Source organism: Akebia trifoliata, chromosome 11, assembly GCF_017979445.1.
Source record: "Akebia trifoliata isolate Shusen 1 chromosome 11, ASM1797944v1, whole genome shotgun sequence".
Lineage (NCBI taxonomy): Eukaryota > Viridiplantae > Streptophyta > Magnoliopsida > Ranunculales > Lardizabalaceae > Akebia > Akebia trifoliata.
The window spans coordinates 1,813,609-1,838,945 of NC_141385.1; the positions used below are offsets into that span (position 1 = coordinate 1,813,609).

The 25,337-nt window shown below is 37.1% G+C and overlaps 3 protein-coding genes across 4 annotated transcripts; 1 reads left to right on the forward strand and 2 right to left on the reverse strand.

The window, feature by feature from the left end:
* The first annotated feature begins 872 nt into the window (after positions 1-872).
* LOC147390240 (uncharacterized) lies at positions 873-4,952 on the forward strand. 2 transcript variants are annotated; one of them, XM_086458198.1, is made up of 2 exons: positions 873-2,447; positions 2,650-4,952. In XM_086458198.1, exons 1-2 carry the CDS (start codon positions 876-878, stop codon positions 2,779-2,781), a joined length of 1,704 nt encoding a protein of 567 aa, XP_086314324.1. In that variant the 5' UTR covers positions 873-875; the 3' UTR covers positions 2,782-4,952. The 2 variants fall into 2 exon arrangements, with proteins under 2 accessions (XP_086314324.1, XP_086314325.1); XM_086458199.1 differs by having other exon boundaries at positions 2,642-2,777.
* A 2,284-nt stretch (positions 4,953-7,236) lies between these two features.
* On the reverse strand, positions 7,237-10,223 carry LOC147390241 (uncharacterized). The gene is made up of 2 exons (XM_086417174.1): positions 8,926-10,223; positions 7,237-8,009 (listed from the first exon to the last, which is right to left on the reverse strand). The coding sequence occupies exons 1-2, from the start codon at positions 9,665-9,667 to the stop codon at positions 7,378-7,380; spliced, it is 1,374 nt and encodes a 457-aa protein (XP_086273300.1). The 5' UTR covers positions 9,668-10,223; the 3' UTR covers positions 7,237-7,377.
* An 8,265-nt stretch (positions 10,224-18,488) lies between these two features.
* HSA32 (Aldolase-type TIM barrel family protein) lies at positions 18,489-23,988 on the reverse strand. Its single transcript, XM_086459382.1, has 5 exons — positions 23,698-23,988; positions 23,298-23,489; positions 23,012-23,225; positions 18,855-19,078; positions 18,489-18,733 (listed from the first exon to the last, which is right to left on the reverse strand). Exons 1-5 carry the CDS (start codon positions 23,818-23,820, stop codon positions 18,623-18,625), a joined length of 864 nt encoding a protein of 287 aa, XP_086315508.1. The 5' UTR covers positions 23,821-23,988; the 3' UTR covers positions 18,489-18,622.
* Between the last annotated feature and the right edge of the window lie 1,349 nt (positions 23,989-25,337).

The following is a 25,337-nucleotide window of genomic DNA, read 5'->3' on the forward strand; positions in this document are numbered from 1 at the left end:
GCAGTGCCTACTTCTTCATAAGCTTCCACTACGTCAGTTGGTATCAGAGCAAAAATCCTGTTCAGATGACAAATGCACGAAACGATAGCGAAATTCTTAATGGCGGTAACCGTGAAAACAATATGGTTACAGGGGCTGAATTCAGAATTTTCCAGCGTGAGACCCAACAGGCACAACGTGAGACCCAACAAGCATTGCAAGAGGTCCAAGCGACTCTTGCGAGGCTTACGGCAAGGACTAATCAGCGGGGCGACGGTCCTACGGGTCGTCAACCTTACCGAGAAAGGGCTGAAGATGTTCGTGAACGCCATCCAGAGATTCCACGTAGGCAGCTAGCCTATGAGGATAACTTGAGTGATGATGAGGAAGATGCTGAAGCCATACTTCGGAATAATCGGAGGGGTTACCAAGGGGAACATGACCGACAAACCTTTCGTATGAAGATGGACTTGCCCAATTTTAATGGTCAACTTCGGATCGAGGGGTTTCTTGATTGGTTGGTATTAGTAGAGAGGTTTTTCGATTATATGGATATTCCTAAAGATAAAAAAGTGAAATTAGTCGCGTACAGACTATTGGGGGGAGCATCTGCTTGGTGGGAGCAGTTGCAAATTACATGGATGCGACAAGGAAAGGGGATGGTTCGGACATAGGCTAAGATGAGACGATTGTTACGATCTAGGTATCTACCTCCAGATTATGTGCAGATTCTGTTTCAACAATATCAAGATTGTAAGCAGGGAAGTAGAACAGTTGAGGCTTACCTAGAGGAATTTCACAGGCTATCATCGCGTAATAACCTGCTTGAAACAGATGCGCAACAAGTTGCTAGGTTTGTTGGGGGGCTACGTTGGGCTATACAGGATTGAGTTGCGATGCAAACAGCCTACACCTTAACCGAAGCCGTTGCGTTGGCTATTAAGGCAGAAACTCAATTGGACAAATCGAAGGCGACAGTCGTAGCAAGAAATTCCTTTGATTCTTATCGTGCTGTAGTAAATAAAGGTAAAGCCCCAATGACTCAGCCACCTTTGTCTAACACCACTCGCGGGACAGGTAACAATGGAGGTCCAACAAGGCCAATAAACACTGTTCCACCAGAAGTGGCACCTCGTAACCCTTATGCTCATTCGAGGTCTGACAAGTGCTATAGATGTGGACAACCAGGACACCGTTCCAACCAATGTCCTAAAAGAGGTGTCGTTAACCTAGTGGAGCTAGAAGTAGATGGCAGATTTGAGACAGAGGAGGACGAGAATGAAGCGGCTTATAATTATGAAGAGGAAGAGGTAACGGGTGGTGATGAAGGGGAGCTGCTGTCACGCTCTTTGGTGGTTCAACGACTTTTGTTAGCACCAAAACGGGAAGAACCATCTCAACGACATAACATATTCCGAACCAGATGTACTGTGAACAAAAGGGTTTGTGATGTCATTATTGATAGTGGCAGCAGTGAAAACATAGTATCGAAAGCAATGGTTACCAAGTTGGGCTTGCAAACTGAGAAACACTCTTCACCGTATAAGATTGGTTGGATTAAACGGGGAGCTGAAGTGAAGGTAACTGAAATCTGCCGCATTAATTTTTCAATTGGAAAGAATTATGCAGATGAAGTTGTGTGTGATGTGGTGGAAATGGATGCCTGCCATATGATTTTGGGACGACCATGGCAGTTCGATGTGGATGCTACATACAGGGGCCGTGCTAATGAATATGTTTTCATGAAGAGAGGCTTGAAGATCGTTTTGGGGCCCATAAAAGAGGAATTTTCAATTGTTGAACCGAAGTCAAAGGGCAAGTCAGTATTTCTAGTGGATGGGAGCGAATTCATAAAGGAAACTAAGGAATCCGGAGAGATTTTTGCTGTGGTAGTTGGGGAAGAATTTGGCGGAGAATCTATGGAAATTCACCCTGTGCTTAAACATTTGCTAAAGGAATTTCAAGAAATTATACCGCCAGAACTACCAGATGGGTTACCTCCTATGCGGGACATACAACATCAAATTGATCTCACGCCGGGAGCCAGTTTACCTAATCGTCCACATTACCGGATGAGTCCCAAAGAAAGTCAGATTCTACAAGAGCAAGTAGAAGAGTTGATTAAGAAGGGATTGGTGCAAGAGAGCATGAGTCCTAGTGTTGTACCAGCCTTGTTAGTTCCAAAGAAAGATGGCACTTGGCGCATGTGCATCGACAGCCGGGCAATCAACAAGATCACTATTAAATATAGGTTCCCTATTCCTCGATTGGAAGATATGCTAGACATGCTGGTCGGAGCCAAAGTCTTTTCGAAAATTGACTTGCGAAGTGGGTACCATCAGATTCGGATTAGGCCTGGAGACGAATGGAAGACTGCTTTTAAGACCAAGGAGGGGTTGTACGAATGGTTAGTGATGCCGTTTGGACTCACCAATGCGCCTAGTACTTTCATGCGGCTCATGAACCAGGTATTAAAACCATTCACTAGAAAATTTGTGGTGGTGTACTTTGATGATATATTAATATTTAGCCAAAACAAATCTGACCATTTTGCGCATTTGAGGGAAGTACTTACAGCTTTGCAGCAAAATAAATTGTATGTCAATTTAAAGAAGTATAGTTTTATGACCAGCAGTTTGTTGTTTTTGGGATTTGTGGTAAGTGCTGAAGGGATTAAAGTTGATGAAGAAAAGATTCGAGCCATTCGGGAGTAGCCAACTCCACAAACAGTGGGTGAGGTTCGTAGTTTTCATGATTTGGCCACATTTTACAGGCGGTTTATCAGAGATTTTAGTCGGATAGTTGCGCCAATTACTGAATGCATGAAGAAGGGGAAATTCCATTGGGGAGAGGAAGCAAAACAGAGCTTCACGCTGATCAAGGAGAAATTATCATCTGCCCCAGTTTTAGCACTGCCAGATTTTGACAAGTTGTTTCAAGTAGAGTGTGATGCTTCTATTGTTGGCATTGGTGTTGTACTTTCTCAAGAAGGCAGACCGGTTGCGTTCTACAGCGAAAAGCTCAGTGAAGCTCGCCAAAAGTGGTCCACTTATGAGCTGGAATTGTATGCTGTTTTTCGCGCCTTGAAGGTTTGGGAACACTATCTGGTGCAGAGGGAGTTTGTCTTATTTAGCGACCACCAAGCGCTGAAATTTATCAATAGCTAGAATAGCATCAACCAGATGCATGCCCGCTGGATTTCTTTTATACAACGCTTCACTTTCATTTTGAAGCATAAGGCGGGTCAATTAAACCGAGTAGCTGATGCTTTAACCAGGAGGGCATTGTTACTGGTCACAATGCGGACTGAAGTGATTGGGTTTGATTGTCTCAAGGAGCTGTATGCAAACGATGAAGATTTTCAGGATATTTGGGCAAAATGTCAATCGGGACCTTCCGTTGACGGAATGCATATTCAAGAGGGTTATCTATTTCGAGGTAACCAATTATGCATCCCAAGGAGTTCACTACGAGATCAGATAATTTATGAATTACATGGTGGGGGCTTGGGCGGACACTTGGGTCGTGACAAAACAGTAGCTCTTGCTGAGGAGAGGTATTATTGGCCCCAACTGAAATGAGACATTGGCAGTCATGTTAAAAGATGCCTCATTTGTCAGGCTGCCAAAGGCCAATCTCAAAATACGGGTCTGTACATGCCTTTGCCCATTCCAGCAGCACCTTGGGAGGATCTTTCCATGGACTTTGTCTTGGGCCTTCCACGAAACCAACGCGGATTTGATTCTGTATTTGTGGTGGTTGATAGGTATTCCAAAATGGCTCACTTTATTGCTTGCAAAAAGACCTCAGATGCAGTACACGTGGCAAATTTGTTTTTCAAAGAGGTTGTTTGTTTGCATGGGGTTCCCAAATCCATCACTTCAGATAGGGACACCAAATTCTTGAGTCATTTTTGGCAGACTTTATGGAGACGGTTTGACACATCCCTAAATTTCAGTAGTACAAGTCATCCTCAGTCTGATGGTCAAACGGAAGTGGTGAACCGCACTCTTGGGAATTTAATTTGTTGTATTTTTGGAGAGAAGCCAAAACAGTGGGATCTTGCTCTTGCATAGGCTAAATTTGCTTGTAACAGTATGCTAAATCGGTCTACTGGGAGGACCCCATTCCAAATTGTGTATTGATGTCCTCTACGCCATGCTTTAGACTTGGTTCCTCTGCCAAAACTTCCTGGTTTGAGTATTGCAGCAGAAAATATGGCAGATCGTATCAAGGCTATTCAAGAAGAGGTGAAATTTTTTTTGGAGGAATCTAATGCCAAATACAAGACTGCTGCTGATAAAAAGAGAAGGGCTCAAGTATTTCAAGAGGGGGATCTAGTGATGGTTTATTTACGCAAAGGGCGGCGGCCAACGGGCACATACAACAAGCTGCGAGACAAGAAATATGGTCCTTTCCAGATTCTACAGAAAATTAATGATAATGCCTATGTCGTGGACCTTCCTACAGATATGGCCATCTCTCCTACTTTCAATGTTGTTGATTTGTTTGAATATCATCTTCCTGATGTGTCGTCTTCTCAATCAATTAACTCGAGGTCGAGTTCTTTTCAAGTCGGGGAGACTGATGTAAAACATATTGCATGAAATTCGGTGGGTGATTTGGACTCAATGTGCTGTCCAATACTCTTGCTGTTAGCCAGGATCTATGATGCTTTTCGAGCAAGCTCCTTCATTTTGCTATTTTTGGCAATAATGTGCTGCTTAATTTCAGAAGTTGCCATTTGGAGTTGTCCTTTTCACTAGATTGCTGCTTAAGTTTAGGACTTTTGATTTATGCTTCTAATTAGATCTTTCATATTTTTTGAATTGTTAGTATTTTTCATTATTTTAGTTATTTCTTTCCTAAAGTTATAATTCCAGCAGAAGTAGATTTTGCAGCCTATATAAAGGGTGTTTCTTTTCATTGTAAGGTGAACTTTTCATTCAATAAAGAATCTTTTTCTTTTCTGAGATCTTATTCTCTAAGCTCGTGGATTCGAGTGTGTTACTCTTTTGGTTCGTGGATTCGAACGATTTTCCAAGAAGCAGGCAGTGCCTACTTCTTCATAAGCTTCCACTACGTCAGATATATTTTCATTTTAATGGTGAATATCATTTACTATAGCATAGAGTGATTTGGGTTTCAATTCAAGGTTCTATATTACTCTGTTTGTAAAGCAATCCCATTTTTCTGGTATATTTATTTACTTTATAAGGGAAACAAAGAAAAAAGAAATTGCTTTGTGTGTATGTGTGTTTTATAAATTCGTATATTTGATCCACAAATATCATAATGATCGTCTTAACGCTTTTATAATGATAACACCTCCCTCTATTGTAACTTTTATTATGTAACAGTGTGAAGGAATATGAATCATGGTTTCAAAACTCATCAGAGACCGAGATGTATTGCTCGAGTTGTCTCGGTATTAGGCATGGATGAGATAGACGGACAAGTCAATGCATCGGATGAGATTTAAAACCCACGTTCATTTTTCTCATTGTTGAACGAGACGTCTCAAATGTATCGGAAAACTCGTTCGAGATGACTCAGTCTCGTTCACGGACAAGACAAGACGTCAAAACGAGTTTTAAAAACATGATATGAATTTCTTGGCAAAATGGTCACATGGGAAGATGAAAACAAGAATTGTTTTTTAGCATAATTTTAAAACTAGGAAAATATCAAAACAAGATTTGGTTTTTAGCATAATTTTAAAACTAAGAAAATATCAAAACAAGAATTGTTTTTTAGCTTAATTTCAAAACATGTTGAGACTACTCCAAACTGGGCCATGTTGACTTTAACTGACTTGATTGTATTTTGAGGTATCTTAGCCCCAAAAATTGATGAAAACAACTTGTCAACTTGTAAGCAACTTGCAAGTTGGTGAACTAACATCAATGGACATTCAAGTTGGACCGATTTTTGAGTTTCAGAATTATGATTTTTAGTTTTGGGGTAATCATGAGAGAATTACATTAGGAGTGGTAAAATCGTTTTTCCACGGGGTGGATGGGAAAACATTTTTCCTCACAATGTGGAAAATTGCTTTGGGTTGGAAATTGAATTCCAAGGATATGTAACTATGAGTAGTACTCTGGTGCTAGTATGCAGGTAGTCATGGTAAGGACATAGGTTCAAAACCAATGATCACCTACTAATTACTAACAACTAATCCGCTTATAAAAATAAAAAAATACTGACTAGTTCTGATTTTAGACACTGCTTGCAGTGCTGATAGTAAGAGCAACGACCATTCTGACTGTTAATAGCGTTGTTATATCGAATCAAGGTCACAATTCCACATTTGGATTCAAAACAACATATATGACTTGGGAAGATTAGATATATTTATGAGGTTCATGTACTAGGGACCTTTGAATAACTGCAGAATGGGCAAATTCAATTCACACCCAAGTAAACCATGTGAATGCTCTTGGCTTCTCGCCCTTCCAAAGTCTTGAAAAAAGTAAATGAGTGACTAAGCCTTGTTTGAGAATGCTCCGAACTTCTGCGGTCGAAAAATTGAGCAGCAGAAATCCTAGAAACAAAAAAAACTGAGAAGTACATTTGGGCTAGTTTGATGTTCGTTAACCTTGCTAGAGAAGTCGCGCTCTATGTGCAGAAGCTTGGATTATTATTTGGTAAAAGCTCTTGATTTCTATCAAAATCACATGAATGCCTTTATAACCTCTTCAAAACTGCAGAAAGAAGACACATGAGACACATAATGAAACCAGAGAGAGAGGCCCTGAACCTTATCTTTAATGTTTGTTTTGCTCCTACACCAAGAGTATGATTTTCAAATAAAACAGTAAATGCCTGATAAGGATAGAAAAGACAACAATCTGCCTACCCAGAAGGGTATATGGCATTCAATTCTCCCTGTTTTTTTTTTCCTTCATTTTTGGACTAACCTTTGTCTCAAACACATAATAAGGACCACATGCCTTTAATACTTAAAAATGCAAGTTGGTGTTAAATTATTCTTTCTCAAGGTAGGGATCTAAGGTTTTATTATCTTAATTCATCCACGCTCCTTTAATTACGGGTGCTTCGTGATCAACATTTTTATAAATCAAAATAACCCAACCCTCAATTTTTTAAATTATTATTATTATTATTATTTTTTGGTTTAATTCGTCCTACTTCGATTAAGAGGGCAAGAAGACTTGACCCACCATCCAAAACCACAACATAAAATATAAGAGAAGCACAAGGCTAGATCTATGAACATGTGAGTAGGTATGGTTGAGAAGAATCAAAATCATATTCCTATAAAAAAAAGTTCGATAGATTACAACTTGAACACATTCATCAAACCATATGAGGGAGAAATAAAGAAAGAGAATAAATTGCAAGACCTTCGAAAGAATTTACTCATTTTTTCTCTCAGGGTTTACAGATTACCACAAAGCATGGAAGGAGAGCTATAGGATTGAGTAAATAGAGCTCTTCAATATTTGAATATAGACCTACTTTCCCTGCTAATGAGTCAAACCCAGATTGACCAGCAAGTTCTTGTAAATTCTCCAATGGCCTATGAACCCTCCCTGCGATCACTCGACATACTATCAAAGCCTTCCTTATTGATGGGTCTTCTTCATAGAGTTCAATAGATTCGAAGGCTCTTCCGCTTGTCGAAGTTGTGAAAACACCGATACCATCCTTGAGTTCCTGATTAGTGGAGAACCCATTTCTTATAATTCGACATACGCTGCATTTTTCCGATACACAAAGGTTGGAGGAGCCATTCATGCCAAGTGAGCATGCCATAGTTGTGCCACAGAACCTCAAAAGTTCATTCCCGTCGGCTAGGCAACGTGGGTGTTTCTTGGGAAGTTTACTGGCTTTGATCTTCACCATCTCTCTATATTCCTCGAACCGATTGAGGGTCTTTTGCATATTATGGACCTTCAAAACCCTCTCAATCCGACCACAATTGTTCTCGGTCTTCAACCAGCTTGTTCGGCAAATTATCTCTACAATTTTGCGTGACGAGTCCCCTTCAACAAGTTCAGTAACTGCACTAGTCGAAGAGACTACAAAGTGAGTCTTTTAATTGAAAAATCTAATCCAAAATGTAACATAGGAGACACAACAGGAATTAAATTTGACAATTTGGATGAATCATATAGCCATTTAAGTTGAAGGTTCTAACAGAACAAGAGGAAAACCAAAACAACGTGGATTAAGACAGTGAAAGCATACATGAACACACTTTATAGAACAAAAAAATGTGGCTCTAGACACGAATGGAGGAGCAAGATTCATTTCGCTGATCCCAAATCAATCTTTTGGATAAGACTTTGATGATGATGAGGGATGAATCATAGTTATTTAGATTTCAATTAAATTAATCCAGATAGAAATACAAAGGAAAATAATGAATTTCCATAGACACATACCTTGAATGATTAACAAGACCAGTTTTGCAGGAATGATGTCAACTTTGAAGGTTCATATGGGCATCTTACAACATCGGAAACCAAGAGTCTGATCTAGAATAACTAAAATATGACCTTTTTTTTTTATGATGGTTCAAATATGACAAGTTAAATCAAGAAGACGTTCGTATGAGATGAACAAACTTAGAGTCGAATCAGGTCCCAAATACATATAATTGATATTTGAAACCAGTAATCTAACAAGTAAACATGACAGAACAACAACATGGAATCCATGTTATTTCCATATGCATGTAGAGGAGTCTGTGAAATTAGAGGACCCTAGGAAGTACATACCATGCAAACAAATCAAGGGGAAATACTCTCAAATTCTACATCAATCAGAAATTAAAAAAAGAGGGGAAGTTGATTTAACTTAGAAGGAATGAGCCTAAAATAAAAAATAAACAAACCCAACAGCAAAATCAAGAATAAAGATGATGACCCATATACATTCAGATAAAAATTAAAATATGAAACCAAGGTTTCATACCTGCATGCTTGGAAAGATGATGAGCTTCAACAGCTTCCCATTTCCCAAACTGTTCTCCACATTTATGACAAATTACAGAAGAAGAGCCATTTGAATCAACTCCATGAGAGCCCTTATTGTTTGAATTTATAATACCACCACCAGAGCCTTCTCTATCAGAGAAACTAGGAGACTTTCTTGGAGGAGTAGCTGAGCTTCTAAATGAAGGGTTGCAATAGTTCATGTTTTGTTGCCCACTTGGGCCAGGTGTCCCTGGTCTAAGTGTACCCACAAATGTTGAACCACCACTACCACCACCACCACCACCACCACTACCACCTTCATGGCTACCACCATAGCCAGTTATGCTAAGCTCACACTTGGAATTACTAAGAATTACTTCATGGGCTATTGGGTTGATTAATTCACTACTCCCAATAGATCTTGGACTACAAATTGGAGGCTTATCTGAGTGTCTCTTACTTCCATGAATCACATCTTTGAGATTTGATATAGACCTTGAACAACCAGACCTACCTGTTCTTTTTGTCAAGATTGTGCTCAAATGATTTCTGGCCGTTGGATCATGAACATCTGATGGCTCTGATCTACAATGCAAAGATCTCTTTAAAGATAACCAAACTGTTGGCATCTCTTCTTCTTCTCCTCCTCCTCCTCCTCCTTCACTTGTACTTAAAATCTTCAAAAAATTCTCTCCAACTTTCTTACATACAACTTCCCTCAAGAGCACATCACTCTCCATTGCAATAATTCCTTTTGAGCAAATATTCCATCACTGGAGTTGAAAAGTAGAATCTAAGAAAACTCATATCTAAGAAGAAACCAACCCCAAAAAAAAAAAATCCTTGGAAATTGAAAAATAACCAAATAAAGAATTATTATTTCAAGCATCAAAGTACAATAATTAATGGGTACAATCTCTATAGAAATCAATCCAACTATTTTTTTCAGTAGAACAAAGAAAACCACAAAGGAGACATTTTACAGACTAATTTCAGAGAGAAAAACCAAAAAACAAGGAGAACCCACATTAAAGATAAAGACACAGAAAATTAGAATTTCAAGAACAAGAGAATCTTTGGTTCTTGGGGACATGAAAACTAACTGAGTAAACATTGGAGATGCCCCAGTCTTCTCTTCCTCATAAATGTGGAGAACTCAAGAGTCAAGATTCAAGGTAGAGTTCTAATCATTAATGGACTTATTGGTTTTGAAGGATGGATTTAAATAAGTAAATAAGAACTTAACTAGCTAGAATTAAGTTTCACCAAAAAAAATAAAAAAATCTAGAATTATTGTAATCTTCCCAGAATAGCTTAATATTTTAGTTCTGAAAATTAACAGATTGGTTTTGTAATATTTGTTACCCATATTAAGCAGTTAATATATTCTTTCCTATTATAACTGTGGGATGTGCAAATGCACATCTATATTACAAAAATCACTATTTATGTGTGATTATAATTTTTTCTAATTACTTCAAAAATGTGAAATAAATAGTTTTATTTTATATTTTAATCATTTAATATATTTAAGGCCTTTTGTAATTTAAAATAGGATAACGTGTGCCCAAAGAGTGGCACACGCTAAAATGCATTAAATACACCTTGGGATCTGATTTATATTCGAAACTGCTTTCAATTTTTTTTTATGCTCCCAAAGTGTATTTAATGCATTTTAACTTGTACCCTAACAAGACCCTTTTAAATCTTAAGTAGGGTGACTTTCAAGACAACATAAGCATATTTTTATAATTTTAAAAAATTAACTAATATAATTGTGAGGTTCAGGAGTTATAGCCTTTTGTGATTTAAAGCATTAACGGCTCCTCAAGGTCACCTACGAGGGCATACCCTCACTTATTTAGTGTGTGTGATGTGCAGGCATTGCACGGGCCTGGGGGAGGGACCCATACACCTTGGTATTCACCCAATCCCACTAGTCGGATGTAAGTTCGGATCCCCATTAACCCAAAAAACATAACAAAAAATTACTTCGATAAAGATGAGAGAGATTGTAGGGGAGTAAAATCTCCAAATTACCCCATATTTCATTTAAATTTAATATGCTTCAAAATAAAATAAAATGAGTTTTAGTATGTTTATACTTTATACTACTAATTTTAAAATGGTAATTTAAATTAATGGCATATCCCTTGGCTTCAGTCTATTCTAAAATACTAATAAAAGTAGCATAAATACCCTCAACTTCAATTGTTAGTTAAAAATTATTAATTTTTTAACACAAAAAATAGTCATTTTCAACCTCTAGAGTAAGAGTAAATTAAATTTAACCTCTTCAACCTCTAGCACATAATTCATATTTTTCATTTTTTATTCACACCAGTCTATTTCTATTAGTAAACAAGAAACACTTTATATATATAAAATAATTTAATGAATCGTGATAATTTGACAATCTTTTTTGTATGCTCCCTTCACAGAATCGTAAATCAATTGTTTCGGGATACACAATGACAAATATATATGAATATGGATTCACATTTATATACATGAGCATTATATAGGAACAAGAATAATCTGCGATTCTCTTTTGAATGAAAAAAAAATTGTACGGTTCTATGAAGGGAGCATACAAAATAGGAGCGTGAGATTATTAGGACTCTAATTTAATATATACTTTTATTTAAACTGCTTGGGTTGAGTTAATGATTCAATGGGCATTCGAGTCGAATCAAGTTGAGTTTTAAAACTCTGATTGAAACAATTTCTAATAGGTAACTTCGTCCATTTAACTACCTGGTTTATTAGCTGGGGGATGCAAATGGAAAGAATGTATTTTTACCATTGATTATAGTCTTTCATGGGATGATTTATATGAATAGACCAAAATACCCATATTCTCAATTTCTTGCCAAAAACGAAAAAAGAAAGAGTCTGCTGGAGTGACCTCAAGCTTTTACCTCATATTGCACATTTGACATGAAAGTGTATAGGAACCGTAGATGCTTAATTTTTGTATTTTGAGGTTTTGGCGACAAATTACCTCTCATTTTCATGATAAACTAACTATTCCATCTTTTAAATAGTAAAATCTTCATCTTATATGATTTTGTCAATGAATTTTAGGGGAAAAAATTACAAAATAGATAATTTTTTTTTAGTTTTAAAATATCTTAAGGGGTTGAAGACAATGAACTTTTGGAAAAAGTTATAGTTTTCTCAAGTCTCAAGAGAGCTTGAAGAAGATTATTTTGATCATTTTATGTTAAGTCTTCAACAAATGACCACGACAAGGGTGTACTTCATCTGTTTGGAAATGCAGGAGGACATCTTAAATATTCACAATAACTTAAAGGGGGTATGCATAAATTACCCTTTTCTCACAGAATGGCATTAAATGGTACAGCAAATGAACCGATGGATATGTACCAGTAAGAACAACAGGAACAATTAAGAGTCAAGAAGGACGCACTGTAAATTACACCAAAGATTGTTCCAGTGTTGTCCCACCTATAGGTTGATCAGGTTCATTATTTGATGCCAACCATTTAATGGTCTTAATCGCTCGATTGATCGTACTTTTAGAGGATGTGTTCCATGTGATGATCTGATCATTTTAGTTGACTATAAAATTAGGCTGTCGATCTATCAAATTAGACCCAAAATCCAATTTATTCTGATAACTATTGGTCCTGATCAATGCTTTTAATTTTGATAAGGACTCGATCCTATAACATATCAGATTAGTTTTGGATCAATCATCATCCGATCCGATAATTTGTTTGAAATATATAAATAGTATATATATTTATTTGTGTAAATCCCGAGAGGTTGGCTTAATGACAATTTTGGACCGATAAGCTGTAGATGCCCGTAGGTCGTGAGTTCGACACCTAGTATGAGCATTATTTCCTGAGGGACCACTTGTGAGGGTGTACACTCACTCACTTGATGTGTGATGTGCAGGTGTTGCTCTTGTCCCGGGATTAGTCCTTGAACAAAAACATTGAGAACCCTAGATTCTAAGGTGTTATATAGCAATAAATAAAAAAACCATAGCTTTTTATTTGATATTCAAAAAAAAAAAAAAGTTACAATAGTTAATAGCAAATGTGGTACCCATTTTGGTAAAAACAAATAAATACTGAAATGGATATAACTCCTTGAGTAATTAATCTAAAATGATGATTTGACTTACATCATCATTTTGTACTTTGCAGTTTGCCCTCGATTATAGGTTTGATATCATTATATGTAACTTACGTGGGTTCTACAAAATGTTGGTTCTGACCCACACATGGACATTGGTGGGACCATGAATCCAAAAGTTGGAAGAATGTGGTGGTCCCCTCCTTGTCAGTTTGTCTTTCAGTAAAATACAGAGAAAATTACAACTACCTCCAAATATGTCTTCCAAAATTTTGCTTTTGGAGTCTCTTTTAGGTCTACAAAGAAGGGTCTAATTTTTTTATTTTTTTTTTTGGCTTTTGTTGGAGTGGAATCGATGCAAGAACAATACACAAAGAAAAAGTAAATTAAGATGCACCACATATAAAAGACAGATATTTACATAGTTCCCTCAAGATTGAAGGGGGTCACCTGGTTTGATTGATAATATCTTTTTATTGACCAGTACTATCAGGCTCTATAATCCACAATTGAGAAAATATTCTGGTTGACAAATATAAGGCTTTCAATGGATGGGTCCGAACCGGATTGAGTTGGTCTCAGGCCAATTTGATAAGGATATGAATCGATCGTGTCAAATTTAGTTTTTATTGGATCTCAATATAAAGATCCAATTCTAAAACCATTTTGATAGTAATTGGTTCATATCCGTCAAATATGATTTGATATACAAAATATAATTAAGTTCATCCAATTTCTGTGATATTAAGTATCATTACTCATTAGCCCATTAGGGTGGTGGATCAACGATAAGACGTAGCAACAAGGGTATGCTCCCCTTGGTTGTGAGTTCGAAACTGGGTAATGCCCCTTGGATTAACTGGGACACGGGGTTGTGGGTTTACCATGGGCCCATGGAATAGTCCTGTCAGATATGGTTGGAAGCATGGGTTACCTACGAGAATACCACGTTTCAACCAAAAAAAAAAAAGTATTAATATATATTTCTGATGATAAGATAATCGATAGGTTCAACTAGCAGGGTCAAGGCAATTGACCTCTTAGAACACCATATCTCGCCCAAATCCTTTGGGTCTATGCAATTCCCCACAAAACATGCATATGATAGGTAAGTTGGGATAAATTTCTCTGAGTGGACGATGAGGGGGACTTGAATTCAAGACCTCTCCCTTTTCATCCGAATACTTGATTAAATAATAATAACAATCAAAAGTTTTTTTTTTTTTTCCCATATAAAGTGGACAAAATTACTATTATACATAACTCCTAGAAGTATAGAAGTCATACTATAAATCTACTTGTGTGAAATAATGAAATCTTCGATCCGAACTCCAATGCCAAATGGTGATTTAGAAAGAAGAGCTTATAATTAGCTTTGAATACCCAATTCCATTAACAGTTTCACTTGAACTCAATTTCAAGAAAAAATAAAAGAAGAAAGGGTGAAAAGGAGGCCTTAAAGGGCCCTTGAGATTATTTGAAATTATTACATTTTAGAGTTTCTAAATACATTTGAAACAAAAGCCATGAACAAAGGAAAGAGTCATTGAATCCATCTCTCACCCCAATCCTCCCCTTTCCCAATAAAGTTTTGTGGGGTTGGTTTGTGTGTTTCCACCCATATAATGCAGCTCATTACTCTATATTGAAACCTAAATTGACTGACATGTGCAGCATTCAATCTGACTATTTCTCAACCTCACAGAAACCCTAAATGATTTTCTTTGGTCTTGTAATATTTGGATACAGAACACCAGATCCAAAAGCCCAAGGGACCATTAAGAGAGAAAAAAACAGCTAATTTGTGGTCCATAATCTAGAAAAAAAAAATGTACGGTCTGTGTTTAATTGTATAAAGAAAATAGAATTCTAACCAACCAAAAAAAAAAAAAAGTTAATGAAAAGGTTAATGTAAAAGAAATCATTTTCTTAGTAAAATACCAAAACAAAATGGAGGTTGTCATTTTCTAGAAAATTTGAAATTTCCAACAAAATTAATCAACAGTCGGGATCAGGTGAATCATGGAAAAAAACATGATCTACACAATCCTGACCGATTATAATCATATTTTAATTGTTGAAACATGTGTTCTTCCTTCACCATTTTTCATGAATCACCCAATCTTGACCGATTATAAAAGAATCAAGATCCAGAACAGATTTTTGTTCGTATAAACGGATCAACTTCTTAAGTTGTCTCTTACACTTATCACACTTATTGACATACTTCTACACGTCAGCCTACACGTAGGGCTAAAATTATCCGTGTGATAGTTTTATGGGTCAAAGACGTTCCTCCTTAGTGATTTTCACACTATTCTTCATTTATTTTATTTCTCCAAGGATCTGCACAATTATTTGTACGGTGTTTACATGACACGTTTTGATTGGAGCTTAAAACACTTAGACTCTTAACCAAATCATTTTCGAAGTAACGCGCAATCCGATATGATTAAATTTCAATAAAAACGTGCCACATAGATACAATATGTTGTTATATTGTTATAGGGACGAGACACTGTTTTGGATGGAGACTATTAATAATAAAATCCATATAGGAGCAATGTTTGAACTTGTTTTATATGATTTATTGATGGTCATCAGTTGCATTAAATGAGGGCACATGATCAGATTCCATCTCTAACACGTATGCAAGGTGATGGTGGTGGAATTAAATGCGATGGACTGTCGACGATAGTGGAGTTCGTGATGTACAGCGTTAATTTCTTTGATACTTCATTATTATAATCTTAAAGAGACTTAAGATTATAATAATTTAAATTAAGAAATTATAAGATATTTTCTACTGCCACTAATTTTTTTTTCATCATCACACACTAATCTTATATAATTAAACAAGTGGTAACTATTTTCTCTCTTATCAGCCACAGCCACACAAACGTTTTCTTCTTCAAACTCAAAACCAACATGAACTCAAAATCAATTAACAATGAGTGGAGAGGCCCATGAGCTTATATATAGAGAGAAAGGTTATGAGTGTCCGATGTGGGATAAAACTCAACATGCCCCCGGATGTATGAGTTGGATTGAGCTAAATCACGTAGAAATATGAATTGGATGACGTGGAGGAGAGAAAAACTTGTTCTGACACCATGATAAATTTGAATATTCAACTCAAAATCAATTGACAATAAATAGAAAAATCCAAAAACTTATAAAGAAGAAAGATAAAGCAATAAGTGTCCAATGTGAGACTAAACTCAACATAGGAGTGGGAGAGATATTACATAATAAAATCTTAAATTTTCAACATTGCCCATGTTTAGAGATGGACAGAAGTGTGTCACTAATTTTAACAACGAAAAAAACTAGTTAAAGATTTCTTCCCATATTTCTCTCAACCCTTAAGTTTTTATATTGTCCTTGCAATCCCATACTAATTTTTACAAAATCTCAAGAACAAAATTAGATTTTGGGAAAGTTCAAGATAATTAATTTTGAAAAGAAAAACTTAAGATTTTTGACAAAAAGTTTGAGGAGAGATCTAATCTGTTAAACAAAAATGTATTTTAAAGGTACAAGAGTTTGAGGACAATAAATATTTGAGAGAAAAATTTAAGGGTTTTGAGTAAAGATTGATGGTAAGCAAATTTAGGTAATTTTCTATTAATTTCTCGAAGAAAATTGGACCTAAACACGTGGCTCACTGATTGAAATATTGCAAATGGTTCCAATCTAGCTACCCATCTAAAAAGCATTGTAGCCAAATTTGGCTTTGAAAATTACTTGGTGGGGTTCAATTCAGCTAATTCGGAAAAATATCCATCCTCCAATAAAATAAAATGGTCTAATAGGCAATTTTTGAATAAAATCTCCCGACTAGAAGACACAAGAGGTAGATGTTTGGTGTGGCGTGCTTTTAAGGGTAACAAAAGTGGGACCTATCGGCATAAATATGTCGTAACGTATCCTACTAAGCTTGAGTGCTCATGCTTGCCACTCCTAAGTATACAAGGATAGGTATTTTTGTAAATTAAGGATATCATTCAATACCCGTGATTAGTGGGTCCCAGATTTCTCTGAGAAAACAGGGGCGGAAGACAAAGGGAGGGGCCATGGTCGAACACAAATTTGTTTAATATTAGTAAGATTTCAAATCTTACTAATGATAAGATTATCCCATATGGCAAATTCAATCGACTACCCTGATATGACAAGTTTGAAAATCATAGATGCAAGCTCCTCAGGATACACGACTGCACTTCCCCATAAAAAAATGTATCTTGAAGAAATTGCGTATCCCAAAGATTGCAAATCTACGATTCTCAAACTTGTCACGTCAAGTAATCTATTGAATTTTTCATGTGGGGTAGTCAGATTATCATGACTCCAATAGAAAAACTGAGATTCAAATTTAAAAAAAAATTTCCTTGTCAAACTTGATTGAAGGTGTTTAAAATGGATGATTGCTGAATTCCCAAATTTAAAACTGACATTCAACAATGAAAATTTACTTTATTTTCTTTTCAAAATTCATAGAATTTTATCCTTAATAACCCTATGGCATCAAATCAGATTTTTGAATGTCATAAATTGATGGGATTAGATCCACTCCAAAGTATGTTAAGTACCAAATTGGCAATCTGACACCATAATCCTCTAAATTTCATGGAAAAAAGTCAGTTCGAAAACAAAATTAAAAAAAATATATTTATTTTGGGACTTGATCCAAGATTTTCTAAATGGAACATTGAACTCCCAAATTTAAAATTAAAATTTACTGATGAAAAATAATCTTTAAAAAAAAAAAAAATTTCCCTAAAATTCATAGAATTTTGTCCACTACATCACTGAAGCATCAGCTCTAGTGATACTTTAGGATGTCAGAAGTTGAACTCAACAATCCTTGGTAAGACACGAAATCTTACTAAATTAGTAAGACTAGACTTACTATTTTATATATAAAATCTTGGGGAAGAAAACTCTCTTTCAGAGTTTCACCAACATATTATAGGCTTCAATGAATCATAATTTTAAAAATTCATCAAATTGAGACGATAAATGTTATTTTGTCAAAATGGCATGGGGTTTGTATTCAATTTGTCCTCTCCACTTGTTCACTATGAGCTATTGAGTTTCAAGAAGCTAATAAACCATTCTTTCTATTCCTTTTTTTTTTTATTTTTTTTTATAAAGATTTTTCTTCTAAATCCTCTTATTTTGTATATTAAATTGATTTTCTAAAATTCTCTTATTTCTCATAATTTTCTAATCTCTTCTTCATACCATTCAGCACCCGCAAGTGAAATTCTCTGGGTCCACCCCTGCTACTAAACATCCTATCTGTTCGGTCATTTAAATTTCCAACGACAACCATCATCATCATCTCTCTCTGAATGATGTGAAGGGTGTAAAGGGAACATAACACCATCATCAATAGGGTTGTAAAGGGGGCTTGACAGAGAGGAAAAGAGAGATCAGAGGACGAGGAAGAGAAGATTCCGATCACGTCTTGTAATTGGTTTGTTCACTAGAGAATAAAACAAACATAATACATGACATCAACAAACAACGGGTGAAACCAAACCAATTCCACAGGTAATAAGCATGCATTGTGACTGCTTTCAGAATAGAAAATATGATGAACCAAGAACAGATGTGTGGTTTTTACCCAAGCTGCGACCACGGAGGCATTCAAGATCCATCACCTGAGAGTGATCCACAAAGAGGTTCACCTGAAATGCACCACAAAGAAGGGAATCATCCATTCATGAATATTCAATTAGGAATCAACATCTAAAGAATCCAGATAAAAGGAAATTAAAAGAATAAAAATTGTGTAAGATGGTAAATTACCCTGGGTCCATAATGTTTGACAAACCACTCTGAGATTTTGGGATTTGATGCTTCAAACATAGTTTTCTCAAGACCAAGCCGACCTATGATCTTTGCAACGATATCCATCCGCAGAGAATCAGCGTATTTGCATATGTCATCAGCATCGATCATGATCATGTCCGCTCCCGCTTCCAAGCATCTCTCAGCCCTTCTCAGCAACAAATCTACGTCCTCAACCATCTCTGTAAAATATGACCACCATAGATTTCACCATTACAAGAATGAAGTTGTCTTTTTAAAGTAATAGAGATACACAACCATTGCGAGAATGGGTGAAACTTTGCACTGCTATCACAAGGTAATGAGCTAAACAATGATGTGGGTGTGCGATACATGACCTATTATGTGCCTTTGGATAAGTTGTTGTGTTCCATGTGTCCATGTCACATTGCTTCAAATAAAGATGTTGGGTGGAGTTAGAGAAATCTAAGGTGGTGGCTGGGTATATGCGGGTGTAGGTTCTTTAGCTTTATCTGTCAGCATAGTTGTTATCTAATTTGTTGCTATTTTGTAGGAAGTAGTTTTTTGACGTTACTAAAAACTCTCCTATTTCTTTGTGATTTTAACGTTGTAAGGAGTCCTATATATATGTAAGTCGAGAATGGAATAAAATAATCAGAAGTTTGTTCTCATTATAACAAATAATCAGAAGTTTGTTTTCCCTCGAAGCAAACCAATTTTTACTATCTAATTTCCTTACTCCCTCTAACTCGGCTTAATCACTTAATTTCTTTCTTTTTCTTTTTCCAACCCGGCCAAGATAGGCCGACGAGGAAAAAGAGAAAGAGGCAGGGGGCGAGTGAACCATTAGACCAAGTTGCACACAAGAGCTTAGTATCAGAGCCATTGATGGAGGATCAACACATTAGTCTGCTTGAAGCCAAAGTTGGATCCTTGGCTACTACGCAAGAGAGGGTGTTCAAAGAAATGCATGAGATGTTTTTAGCCATGAACTCTCGTTTTGACCTGCTTATGGTGAGTCGTGTCCATGAGCAAGGCGAGAGCTCCACCACCAAGAATGAGGCTGCCCAAGTCAATGGTAACGTGGGGTTGGGTCGGGTTGGATCGAAAAATTCAACTATACCTAAACTTGCTAAACTAGATTTTCCTCGCTTCAATGGAAATGAAGACCCAACGAGTTGCATTTGTCGGGTTGAGCTATTCTTTGAATTCCAACAAACACCTAAGGAGGAATGGGTGCCATTGGCTGCTTACCACTTGGAAGGTGAAGCCCAACTATGGTACCAATTGCTGAAGGAAGAAGAATGGTTTATTGCTTGGGACGTGCTTATGGAGGGTCTACATGCAAGGTATGGACCCACCCAATATGAAGATTTCTTTGAGGATCTCACCAAGCTTAAACAGACTGGTTCGATTCGGGAATATCAAAGTCAGTTTGAGAGGTTGCTAAGACGATCAGGTAAGATGTCACCTTCACACCAAGTGGGCTGGTTTGTCAGTGGCCTCAAGGAGAGCATTCGGGCGGATGTCCAAGCATCTCGGCCCGCTAATCTTTCAGCAGCCGTTGGGCTGGCCCGTCTTTATGAAGCTAAATATCAATTTCAACGCTGAACGGTTCATCTGGAGGCAAAAAAGGCACCTTTAGCTCCATCTTCGAACCTCCCACGATCTAATACACCTATCATTAAAAGGCTCACCCCTGCAGAGTTAAAAGACAGACGTGACAAGGGATTGTGCTTTAATTGTGATGAGAAATTTGGACCAGGCCATAGATGCAAGAAACTCTTCCTTATTGAAGGGTCTTGGCCCGATGATGACGAAGGTTAAGATGATATAGGTAGCGTGGCAGCAGAGACGTAAGGAGAACCTTGTGAAGAAACCCCTGAAATTTCATTGCATGCCATCCCTAGGGCCTAAGCTCCCCAAACAATGCGGGTGAAGAGCAATATGGGGCGTCAACTAATTACCGTTTTGGTCGAACTCAGGAAGCACTCACAATTTCTTAAGTGATAAAATAGCTAAAAAAGTGGGACTGCAGCCTATAGGTGAAGGACAATTTGAAGTGGTCGTGGCTAGTGGTGAAAAGTTAACCAGTGCAGGCAAGTGCAAAAGTGTAACTATGAAACTCCAAGGTTTCCCCATAGTTGTGGATCTCTACCTTTTACCCTTAGAAAGATGTGATGCTGTCCTTGGTGCACAATGGTTGTGGACACTTGGTCCAATCATGACTGCACAAGAATGTAATAGAAAATTTATGACAAAGAGACTTCTAGCCATATTGGCATTGCACACCATTTAAATGACCTGAATAGTAACACCATATGGAATATCACAGCTACATTCAGCTAAAACATGCAGACAGATTTATTAATAGATTGAGTATGTCAAGCCAAGTGAGTTGTCTATTAGTAGATATAGTGTATTAAGTCTATGGATAAGGCTTCTTTGTTGTGGTGGTGATTTTTTTCAGATCATCTCAAGGCACAAAGCCTCGCTAGATTACTCAGAGGTGTGATGTATTTTTGTCGTGCAAGGTCGATGCACATGTCTCATACGTTGGTTTATAGAAGAAAAAAAAATCATGGTAAAAGATGGTTGTGGTAGAGAATGCAATGGCAGTCACGGCTATTCCCAACATTTTCCCATCGCTATTGCTTATACATACATAAGTAGAAAACTTCTCCACTAAGGGCTTCTTGAGTTGCCATTGCCCATCTCTCACTTTGTTGTGGTGGTGATTTTTGTCAGATCATCTCAAGGCACAAAGCCTTGCTAGATTACTCAGAGGTGTGACATATTTCTGTTGTGCAAGGTTGAAGCACATGTCTGATACGTTGGTTTATCGAAAAAAAATCATGGTAAAAGATGGTTGTGGCAGAGAATGCAATGGCAGTCATGGCTATTCCCGACATTTTCCCATTGCTATTGCTTATACATACATAAGTAGAAAACTTCTCCACTAAGGGCTCCTTGAGTTGCCATTGCCCCATCTCTCACTCTTTATCCTTTGCTCAAAACTTCTCTCGCATCCTCTCATTGACTCCACGGCCACTCAACGACCATAAACTAGGTTTAGGGAGAAGCTAAATCACTCTATTCCGAATCATCACACATGAGCAAGACCTCGTCCACATCATACTTTTTTTCAATACATTATACTTTTTATAAAAAAAAGACCTCATCCACATCATTCGAAGCTCAATTCCTCCAGTTACGTTACTAAAGTACTTTTACCTATACACGATGCTATTTATTGTTAACCAACCAACTACTCCAAAAGTCCGATCTGTTGGAAAGGGGGAGAACTAATATAAGAGGGTCATGGGGCTTAACTGGAGTATGACTAACCCGAGAGTGGAGGAAAATATACACTCAACACTCCCTCTCTAGGTTCGTATAGGTCACGGGTTTGATTCTTTCCACCCTTATGGGTGAGGGGGATACTTGAGGAAAATATAAACTCAACACTTCCCCTCACCCATATGGGTGGAAAGAATCAAACCCGTGATACCTATACGAACCTAGCACTCTGATACCATGTTAACCAACCAACTACTCCAAAAGACCGATCTGTTGGACAAGGGGAGAACTATGAATATAAGAGGTGGTAAATTTGGGGGTCCAACTCAAAACCAATTGGCTATGAGTGGAGAGGTCCGGGAACTTATAAGGAGAGAGACAAAGCAATGTGTGTCTGATGTGGGATTAAACTCAACACGCCCTCGCACGTGTGGGCTGAGCTGGGCCAAAGCACGTGGACACATGAATTGAGTGACATGGAGGAGAGAAAGGCCCATTCTGTTACCATGATAAATTTGGGGGTCCAACTCAAAACCAATTGGCTATGAGTGGAGAGGCCCAAGAACTTATAAGGAGAGAGACACTACAATGTGTGTCCAATGTGGGACTAAACTCAACAAGAGGGTCATGGGGCTTAACTGGGGTATGACAAACCCGAGAGTGGAGGAAAATACACTCAACATTTATCACCTACATTTATATTTGATCAACACTTTTCTACAATTTAGCAAAAATATCCATGTATCCTATGCTTGTATAAAGTAATAGATGTCCCCATTATTAATTAAAATTTGCCTATTTGGCACCTCTAGCAATTCGAATACATATCATTGAAAACGAATTCACTTGCATACCAGATGGTTGAGGGGGGACCGGGGCGATATATGCCCCAAAAGCTCTATCACCACCAATTGGCATATCTGACTTGTCAAACTTCACTGCAAACTGAGGTTTAGCTTTCAGACCACCATTCTTTATCAAACGAACAAATCTTAAAAGAGCTTCTTCAGGAATTTTAAGAGACCCCACATTTAACTCGATTGTGTCGAATCCCAAATGCTTACAATCCTGTAAAATTCTATAGTTTGAGAGGAAATCCAGAATGGATTTAAACCAAAAAAAATTAATTTGGCACCTGACCTCTACATATTGTTTGAAGTTTGCTGGTCCTTGGTGAAGCAAATGCTCGGCCCAATCGCCCGTACTCACATACACGTCATGTTTGTGAGCCATGTCTGTTACTTCTTTTATAAAAGCTTTTGGCATTAAGCTGTGAGATCCACCAGAGAACTTCAACCCATCAACAAACTCTCCTTTAGACTCAAAAATATCCTGCAAAGAAGCACAGACAGAGATCAATATCAATGAGATCATGAAAAAAAAAGGGGGATTTTGAGCTAAACTCCAAAGACCCATTGCTAAGAAATGTTAATTGATAACAAGTGAGAGTAAAGTTTCAATCTTTTATTATGTAATTACTGAAGAAATAAAATCCCTGAAAATTTGCACCAAATTCAAAGAGAAATAGATGAAATCGAACCTGAAGAGCGTTTTGGGTCAAAAGGGTGTAATGGGGACCTCTCATTTCTGTGACTCCGTATCTTCGAGGCTTCTCAGGTCGATCTTCGTTCTCGAAGAAGCTCTTCCATCCATACGCTGACATTTTCTTTCACAAAATTTTGAGAAATCGAGAGAGAGAGAGAGATGATCGCTTATTCTCCGCGTCTCTCTTTGCGTTAAAAACTCTTTCAGTTTTATCTGATTTTCGACATTTTTGTTTGAAGTCTTCTCTCTCTCTCTAGAAACTTTGAGCTGTTTCTGGAAGCTCTGTTCTCTTTCTGTCCGTGTCATCACTTATCACTCATCACTTGGTTTTCTTACGGATCAAATAACCGAAATCTGATCCGAAAAAGGTTCCTACTACATAGTTTATAATCAAAGATAGAAATCGTCCATCAAAGAACTTCTATTGACACCTCATTCTTACTAATTACATCCCAAATAAAAATTAAGACAATAAATGAATGGTTGAGAACAAGTTAAAGTTGGAGTGCCAATAGAAACTCTCTCATTTTATAATGGAAGATTTCTATCTTTTGAGTTTAGGATTTTATTCGAACCTAATCATAATAAATAAATGAAATGTTCAGCACCAAACATTTTGACAAAACATTTTTCAAAACATGGGTTAAAAATTTTAGAATGAGCTGATTTTTGGTGAGAATGATCTCTATGCATGTAGGACAAAAATGGTTGGTTAAAATGTTGGCCAAAATGTTTGGTGCTGAACGGGACCCAATAAATAAATAATGACTGAATTTGTTTTGTTTGAAGGAGAGTTTTAATGTTTTGTAAGGTAAAAATTATAATCTGAACCAAACCTTTGTAATGATTGAAGAGTGTATCTTAATTTCTATTTGGGGTGTGATAAATAAGTGAAGAATATGGCGTGTTATAAGTAAAAGTTGGGTGCTAATAACAAGTCTCTAGTAAGTGTTAAAGTGACTCCCTAAGAATATGTGCTTAAAACCATGGAAAATACTAGAATGACACAAATGGAGACACAAAGGTGACAAAAATGATGTGGTGGAACACACACAATCGTAAATGTTTTTTACTTGTATCTCACAGAAAAGCATATACGGTAATGTGCACGACACCACGAGTTTTTATCACCCTTATGTCTCCCTTTGTGTCAATCCAACACGACTCAAATCATATATGCTTTTTCCTAGAGATACAAGTGAGAACATTTCTGGTGTGGATGGCAAGGCTTTTACTTCATGACCTCAATTAGACTAATTTTGAGTGAATAGAATGAGCCTAACCTAAAGATTGGGCTAATTTTGAGTGAATAGGATTTGGATTTTCTTGTCATACTTACAAGCAATAATGGAGAGATGATTGGGCATATAATGGATGGTAGATGTGTTATAATGGATCCATAACTCAAAATTTGAGTGTGAAATTAGGGTTGGGTAGGAGTTATTTGTAGGTGGCCCAAAACCCAATATTTTTTTTCTTTGGTCCAATAGGTACGTTTAAATAAAAAAATTTCAAGTTGCTTTGATTTGACAACTCTAACAAGCGGTGGGTTTTGGTTTTGATAGATAAAAGTGAATGAATATAGGGTCGGGTTCCAGCAACACACATTGCGACACACATATAGACAACGTGTTT